Source organism: Furipterus horrens, unplaced genomic scaffold (genome assembly GCF_987537825.1).
Source record: "Furipterus horrens unplaced genomic scaffold, mFurHor1.1.pri manual_scaffold_8, whole genome shotgun sequence".
NCBI lineage: Eukaryota > Metazoa > Chordata > Mammalia > Chiroptera > Furipteridae > Furipterus > Furipterus horrens.
The window spans coordinates 108,774,975-108,783,214 of record NW_028327178.1 but is presented as its reverse complement, the minus strand read 5'-3'; the positions used below and the strand labels follow the sequence as shown (position 1 = coordinate 108,783,214).

The 8,240-nt window shown below is 58.5% G+C and overlaps 1 protein-coding gene across 1 annotated transcript; it reads right to left on the bottom strand.

Moving 5' to 3' along the window:
• Positions 1–1,786: 1,786 nt before the first annotated feature.
• On the bottom strand, positions 1,787–6,571 carry TUBB1 (tubulin beta 1 class VI). The gene is made up of 4 exons (XM_090286617.1): positions 6,347–6,571; positions 3,814–3,922; positions 3,246–3,356; positions 1,787–3,130 (listed from the first exon to the last, which is right to left on the bottom strand). Exons 1-4 carry the CDS (start codon positions 6,401–6,403, stop codon positions 2,052–2,054), a joined length of 1,356 nt encoding a protein of 451 aa, XP_090142743.1. The 5' UTR covers positions 6,404–6,571; the 3' UTR covers positions 1,787–2,051.
• Between the last annotated feature and the right edge of the window lie 1,669 nt (positions 6,572–8,240).

The window sequence follows — 8,240 nt, the reverse complement described above, 5'->3', positions numbered from 1 at the left end:
AGGGACCCCAGTCATATTCCTTGTGGGTGTTGTCACTCGTTAGGGTGGTCGGGGGCTGTCAGTCCCTTGTTCTTGCAGGGTTCTCGGCGTAGAGGGAAGGAATCGGACAAGCGCTGACGTTCTGCTTTGGCCGGGTCAGTCTCAGAGAGACCAGGGTCCCCATAGCAACCAGAGTCAAAGAAGTCAGCTCTTCAAAATCAGAGGGCACAGGTTTCTTCCGGTTTCTAGATTTTGGGTTTTTGTTGGGGTTTTTTGTTTTTGTTCTTGTTTTTTTTTTTTTTTACTATTTCTACCATACAAAAGAGTAGGCTGGTAAGATGCACTTTGAAATACTTTTAACTAAATCAGTCTGGGTGATTAGACTCCAAGAAAAGGAATTTATTTCGTCTGAAATAAAGCAATTGAGCCATTTAAAATTGGATTTCTCTGTACTTTAACGATTACTATTGAGCAAACAAAAATCTGTACAGTAATATAAGTCAGCAGAAGTTTCCTTTTTTCTTTTTAATTTAGATTTATATCCTTCCTGCATCCAGTGAATTGCCTTTTTAGATTTGAGAAGGAAAGAGCTGGAGGAAGCACGCACATAAATCCTTACGCAGACACAGGCTGGAAGTCTCTGGCATCTGAGGAAGTTACAGACTTCAAAGTGAGAGCGGGCGGATGCAGTTTCTTCTTAACCCTGTTACTCTCTTTAGTGATTCTTGAACCACAAGTAGAAACTGTTTAAGCCTTTTATTTTGTACTTAAAGGCTTGTCCCGATGGCCGCCGCAGGGCTTTAATCTCCTGGCACTTTTAGTCCTTCTGCGTGAAGGGTGAGGGTGCCCAGGACGCACTCCGTCCACCTGCCTGTGCTGCCTCGTTGCAGGTTACGGGCGCAGACCTGCAAGTCAGCGTTTCCTGCGGGCGGGTGGGAGGGCCTTCCCGTTGCCGGCTGTGCGTGCACGCGACGGGGCAGAGCCAGGTGGTGACGGCAGAGGCCACTGAAGCCCTTGTGCCTGGGAGGAGGGCAGCGAGCTGTAACGGGACGTTACACATGATCTGATTACGCTCCCATGTCCTCAGCTCGGCTGTGAAGGGAGCAGATTAAAACCGTGTAATGGCTAAAGCAGTGTCATCGTGCACATATTTATGGCAACTTCTGTAAGTTAATTTGAACTGTGAAAGTTCCAGAGGCCACCACCGCCTAAGTTTTCTATCCGAGCAGTTTCCGGGTGTGCACTGCGCCCTTTCTGAGAGCGGAGGCCACAGAGTGGTGATGATTGTGGAACCAGAGGGTCCCTTGGAAGTAGCCCTTACGAGGATCACCAAGAGGAGGGCTCCTGCAGTCCCCAAGCGTGTCACTAATAACAAACTTAAAGCATAGAAGCGAGGCTGGTGAAACCCAGCTATTCAGAGTTTCTGGGGAGAGGGTGGGAGCACCCAAGTTTTGCTTGTCCCATTGGTGTGTGTTTGGGGCCAGGTATCGGTGTGGAGAGGGGAGCGCTTCTCTTCCCTCCTCCCCTTCCCAGTCTGGCCGCACTGTGACCTGGGGCTACTGGCTTCCTCAGGCCATCACCTCACCTTGGCCGCGAGGCTCCCCCACCTACCAGTCACCTGGCTGTTCTAGAAGCCAGCGAGCGTGGAAAGGTAGGGTGCTGGGCAGTCTTAGCAGCCCGGGACCCCAAGTCCGGAGTGCAGGCACGTCATGGTGCTGCTGTGCGCAAGGTGACACCCTCCCCACGCAGGCACGCGCTGTGTGTACAGTGAACGCCCAGTAAACGTGTACACACACACACGGAGTGCTTTGCCAGGAATTCACTTTACTGCTAACAGGCGTGCAGGTTGTGTGCATTAAACACGGTGCGGGCAGAGGACCCCAGTGCCCCTGTGGCGCCGCGGCCCCGCCCACGGCCCCGTGTCACCGCGGAGGCGCTGGCCATGCGGGTTCGGCGTGCTGTGCCGCGGGGAACCAACCAGCTGGGGCTGCTGCCGGAGGCACCCGTGTGCGGGGACACTGCGTGTGAGTGGCTGCGCCCGGCGGCTGGCGCGCGCTCAGCTCCCCTCGGGGTCAGTGTTCCTTATTTTCCGCTTCCGTCTCTGCCTCCCCCGCGACCTCTTCATCCTCCTCCAGCGCCGCTCGCGCGTCTTGAAACTGTTGGTACTCGGACACCAGGTCGTGGACGTTGCGCTCGGCCTCCACGAACTCGCCCACGTCCATGCCCTCGCCGGTGTACCAGTGCACGAAGGCCTTCCTCCGGAACATGGCCGAGAAGTGCTCGGACACGCGGGAGAAGAGCTCCTGGATGGCCGTGTTGTTGCCGATGAACGTGGCGGCCATGCTCAGCCCCCGCGGCGGGATGTCGCAGACGGCCACCTTCACGTTGTTGGGGATCCACTCCACGAAGCTGCCGCTGTCCCTGGTCTGCACGGTGAGCATCTGCTCGTCCACCTCCCTGGTGGACATCTTGCCCCGGAAGATGCAGGCCACCGTCAGGTAGCGGCCGCGCCGGGGGTCGCAGGCGGCCATGGTGTTGCGGGCGTCGAACATCTGCTGGGTGAGCTCCGCCACGGACAGCGCGCGGTACTGCTGGCTGCCCTGCGCCGTGAGCGGCGCGAAGCCGGGCATGAAGAAGTGCAGGCGGGGGAAGGGCACCATGTTCACGGCCAGCTTGCGCAGGTCGGCGTTCAGCTGGCCCGGGAAGCGCAGCGACGTGGTGACGCCGCTCATGGTCAGGGACACCAGGTGGTTGAGGTCGCCGTAGGCGGGCGTGGTCAGCCGGAGCGTGCGGAAGCAGATGTCATAGAGCGCCTCGTTGTCGATGCAGAAGCAGGCGTCCGCGTGCTCGATGAGCTGGTGCGCAGACAGCACCGCGTTGTAGGGCTCCACCACCGTGTCCGACACCTTGGGCGACGGCATGACGCTGAAGGAGTTGAGGATGCGGTCGGGGTACTCCTCGCGGATCTTGCTCAGGAGCAGCGTGCCCATCCCGGACCCGGTGCCCCCGCCCAGCGAGTGCACCAGCTGGAAGCCCTGCAGGCAGTCGCAGGCCTCGCTCTCGGCGCGCACCACGTCCAGCACGCTCTCCAGCAGCTCCGCGCCCTCCGTGTAGTGGCCCTTGGCCCAGTTGTTGCCGGCGCCCGAGTTCCCTGCGGCGGGGGCGGGCGGCCCGGTGAGCTCGCCCGTGCGCCCTGGGCGGGGCGGGGCGGGGCGGGCGAGGAAGGGGCGGCACCCCCGGGGGGCTGGGGGGGCAGGAAAACCTACCGTGGACGAAGCTGTCCGGCTGGAAGAGGGCTCCCAGCCTGCTGGACCGGATGCTGTCCATGGTGCCGGGCTCCAGGTCCACCAGGACGGCTCGGGGCACGTACTTCTTCCCTGCGTGGGAAAACGGAGAAGTCAGCAGACTGTTGTTTTTCTGAAAGTTAATGTTTCACCCAACTAGAGCCTTGGGATACTGGTCCAAAAAAAGGCGTCTTTGGTAGAAAGAGTTTGAACTTCCATCCTGATCGCAGAACAATCACACAAATCTATAAAATACCCTAGAAATTCTCCCGTTATTTTGTTTTGTGTGTTGCCCACGACACAGATGCTGCTCCTATCGGAAATGCTCCCGGTTTTCATTTAAAAACCAAAAAAGGAAGGTTCGTACTTCAGCTGCTCATGCTAAGACGCGCGCCCCCATTCAGTGACTCCTTTGAACAGGGCTTGGGGACCTGCTGCTGGGGAGTCTGCTGCTCTGCCTGGACATGACTTCGCTTGACAGCTTGGGGTCCCCCTCTGACCACGCGCCCAGGACTGGGGGTCGCTGCCTGCCCAGAGCGGGGCGTCCTACCGTGGGCCTCGTTGTAATACACGCTGATTCTCTCCAGCTGCAGGGCGCAGTCCCCGCCGTAGCTCCCCGCCGCGTCGATCCCATGCTCCTCACCAATCACCTCCCAGAACTGAAAGGAAGGGGGGTCGGTGTGCGGGGGGACCCTGAGAAAGGCCGTGTGGGCCCCGGCGCGCCAGGACAGGGGGGTGGCCCTGGGCCTGTCCTCCCAGTTCTGCACGGCCATCCCTTCCCCACACAGGCTTTCTGGACCCTGCCCTCCCCGAGCGTGCTGTTCGGTCCTTTTCATAACTGTCCCCTTCGCGACGTCATTCACTCTGTGCCTCTGCTGCTCCCAAGTCTGAAGGCTGCAGGCTGTGCCCACCTGAGCCCCCAGAGTGAGCTGTCAACACGAGTTATTAAACTGGATTTGGCTCTGATTAAATTCAGCCTGTTGTATACATTAACGCTATTGTTTTAGGGTTTCACATCAGACAATGTATCTGTGATCTCTCTCTATAGGGCTTCAGGCTCCTCAAGTCCAGGCTCCAGAATGAAAACAGACGGGCCTCTTAGCTGATTCCACAACGATACCTCATTTCACTTGGGAGGTTTGTTTTCATGCAGTTTACCCAAAACCCCGCAACCAGGACATGTATGTGCAGTTCAAGCCATGTGCATTTTCGATGATCAGGTGTGCACACAACTCAGGACCACGCACAGCTGATTCTGCTGTAACTGTCTGAAACATCACACTCCCAGTCACCTGCACAGCATTGAGTATCAGCGACAGAGCTGTGCGCCAAGCCCTTACGCTGGGGACGGTTACTGAGGCGGCTTCTCTTCCTTGCCCTGGAGAAGCGCATTTATGTGCAAGTCCTCCCGGGCTTTTTTCCCAGACATATCCTGTAAATACTGGCTCTGGTCTGGCCATGGTCTTCTTTGTGGTAAATTACCAGCACTATTCAGGGTGCAGAAGAGTAACTAAGTTTAAGTTCTGTGGCACCACAGACGCAAGTTCTTAGGGGCCCCGAGTGACGAGTAGCTGCCAGGGCTCTAATCGCTGGGCCACGCAGCGCTGGAGGGAGAGCGGGGACACTATCTAGGCCCGCACTCCTCCTCCTCGCAGGCCCCTGTCTCTGCTGTCTACCAGCCTCGAGGGAGCAGGGGCCCGGGCCTCCCACCTCGCCGTGTGTCTTCGGTTTGGACACCTTATCACTGCGGCACGGGGGGGCGCTGCCTCTCCCCCAGCAGCAGTATGCTTTGCCCCGGGTCTTCAGCCCCGGCGGTAAAAGACTCCTTTTGCCCAGGCGCGTCCTTCACAACAGCCAAAAGTGGGACAGAACCCAGGTGTCCGTGGGTGGTGCATGGGTGCAAGGCGGTCCATCTCTACAAGGGGATAGTCATTCCGCAGCCTTAAGGAAGGAAGGGCGTTCCGACACCTGCTACAGCGTGGAAGAACCTGGCGGGCATGCTCGGTGGCACAAGCCAGTCAGCAAAGGACAAACTGTGCGATCCCACTTCCAGGAGGGACCTAAAGGAGTCAGTCTGACAGAGGCAGAGTAGGAGGGGGAGCCAGGGGCTGCGGGAGGGAGGAAGGGGGGTTCGTGCTTACTGGGGACAGTTTCAGTTTCACAATGTACCCTGAGTAACATACTTTAAAATGGTTTTATGCTCTGTTTTACCACAATTTTTTAAAAATTTAAAGATCATTTTGATGCATTTCATACTTGTAAAATTCACTTTAAAATAGCAGTGAGAACAATCAGGTACTATAGAATTGGTCGTCTTAAAATTAGGGTTGGCGCCCTGGCTGGGGAGCTCGGTTGGTTAGCGCGTCGTCCCGATGCACCAAGGTGGTGAGTTCAGTCCCCGGCCCGGGCACCTACCGTGAATGCACAAATAAGTGGAACAACAAATCGAGGCTTCTCTCCTCTGCTCTCCTCGCCTCTTTCTTGTTCTCTCTTCCTCTCTCTCTCAAATCAATAAATAAAAGTTTCTAAAAGCTAGGGCTGGAGGCATTGGCTTCTGTCATCGGTTTTCTCAGTGTTAGCCAACCGAACCGGGCCCTTCATAGAAAAATTTAAGGGGGAAGGGGAAAAACTCCTGTATGTTCCAGAGGGGGTATTTTAACTCTTTTTGCTCCTGTGCACAAATCTTCTAGATTTTCCGCTTTACTCTTCTATTGCACGTTGAACGGAACAGCACGTAGGTGATCTTTTTTAACTTTAGAGCATAGACGCAGAAGAGAGGGGAAAGGTAGCTTACTGATACGGTGTCAGAAGTTACCCAGCAAACCTTGGGAAACTGGAGACAAACTACTGGTGTTGGATGGGAAACGTTCCCTGCTGAAGACGGTACAGGAAAAACGGGTGACGTGTCTGTCACCCACATGGGACCTGACAAATTAAATTAACCCTTTAAGCCTCCGCTGTTTCCTGAGTCTCTCTAATGAAAGGCATTAATAACCCAATTCTCAGCCAACCGCAGCCGCGTCGGGGCCGGCAGCACCTGGGGACCGCCGTGGCGCCGGCACTGGGAACGGGCGGCTCCTTACCTTGGCCCCGATCTGGTTGCCGCACTGGCCGATCTGGATGTGCACAATTTCCCGCATCCTCGCTGGCGCCCAAGCTCAAGACCTTCACGGGGCCCTCGGCCTCCGGGGGAGCCTCCTTCACCGCGTGAGCCCAGCACGACTCTGGCCCGAGCAGCGATGGGACCGCTGACCCAGCCACCCTCCCGGAGCAACCCAAGGGTGTGTCCAGCCCAGAGGCCCAGCCTCCACCCTCTGAGCTCCCTGTTATCATCCTAGCGAAGGGGGTGTTTTTTTCTCTCTCCCAACACAGAAGATCGCCCAGTCATTTCCTAGCGTTGGAGACCGAAGGCAGCCTTGGTGCACGGCGCCTGGAGTTCAGGCCCCCGGCGTGGGCCTGGCGCGGTGCACTCGGGGCACCAGTCAGTGAGGTCCCTGGGCGTCACAGCGAACCGGGGCTCCCCGCTCACTAGGTGACCAGAACCACCTCCAGCGAGCGGCCCCGCCCAAGCCCACTGCATTATTAGAAATCCTTTTGTCTAACTTGACAGATGAGACCGTGTATGATCTCCCAGAGCATGAAGTGACGTCCCCGCAGCCACACAACCGGCAAGGCGTCGCCCTGCCCTCGCATCCCAGCCCGCGTGGCTCCCGTTGTCTTCAGCCGTGTCTCCTAAGGAGGGGCCCGAGAGCTGACAGCAGCACTGGGAGTCTGGGGGACCCGAACCTCAGCCTGCCCCCGTCCCTCCCCAGCCCCTTCTCCAGGCCTGGGCCTGCCTGGCCCCCCCAGCACCCTTCTGGCCCTGCGCTCGTCGTCCCCCTCGCTCTTGTCTCACTGTCCCGGGGCGTAGGGCTGGCCCGCGGCCCCCTTGCGCAGACCGTGTGCCCTGAGGGCCCGGCAGACTCCCAGCCTCATTTCGCTACGGCCGGCCCGAGGGCTTCACTCGGGGGACTCAGAGGGAACCGCGCTTGCCAGGTCCTCAGCTTGCTTCCCTGGACTCCCAGCAAACAACCTGCAAAACCAGGCCCAGGCCCCCCATCTGCTCCCGCACCCAGCCCCGCCCAGCAGCACAGCGCTCTGGAGGTGCGGGGCCCTGGGCAGGCCGAGCCACGGCTCCATCCTGAAGCCCCCGACACCGGGGCCCACGTCCCCGGTAAGCACCTGCCAGGCACGCTGAGGTGGGCCCCATTCACAGAACAGCCCCCAACAGGGACCTGCCGTGTGCCGGGCGCACGCACGTGGGGGGCTGGGGGCTCGGGAATGGAGCAGGTGGGTGCACGCAGCCCCTGAGCTCAAGGACCTCTGCAAGGAGGTGACAGGTTTAGGAAGACACAACCCCCAGCCCGTGGACTGAACTGCACTCAGATCCAGAGTCCCCGGTCCCTGCCCTCCCTGCCTCTGACCGGATCAGTGACACCAGCTGAGGGGTCTGCCCTGCCTCCCAAGCCCTATCCTGACCCTCACCTCCTAAACCTGTGCACTGTCTGCGGGCCTGGGAGGCTCAGGACGTGAGGTCAGTGATGAGGGCAGGAAGGTTACTAACAGTGGACTTTCGGGGGGCAGTAGCCTCTACCTACTCCCACAGGCATTCATCCGCAGCATGCAGGAGCCTGGGCTGCACGCGGCAGAAAGGACTTTGTCCCCAGGGCCAGCGCGGGGCTGCGCTGGACCTCCGCTGTGCGCGGAGGACCAGAGGCCCCCGTGTCAGTCCTGGACCAGAGCAAAGCTGCTGTGAAGGGCACCGGCAGGACACCTCTGGGCATTTGCGTGCCCTGTGGATTGAGTGATAACACATCCCCCGCTAGAGTTCCTCCAGGTGACCAGGGCCTCGGGCTTATGCAAACGGAAATCCTTGTTTTCGGGAAATACTACGAGGCATTCAAGGCAGGCCTTCAGGCAGCTCAGTGACATGTGACA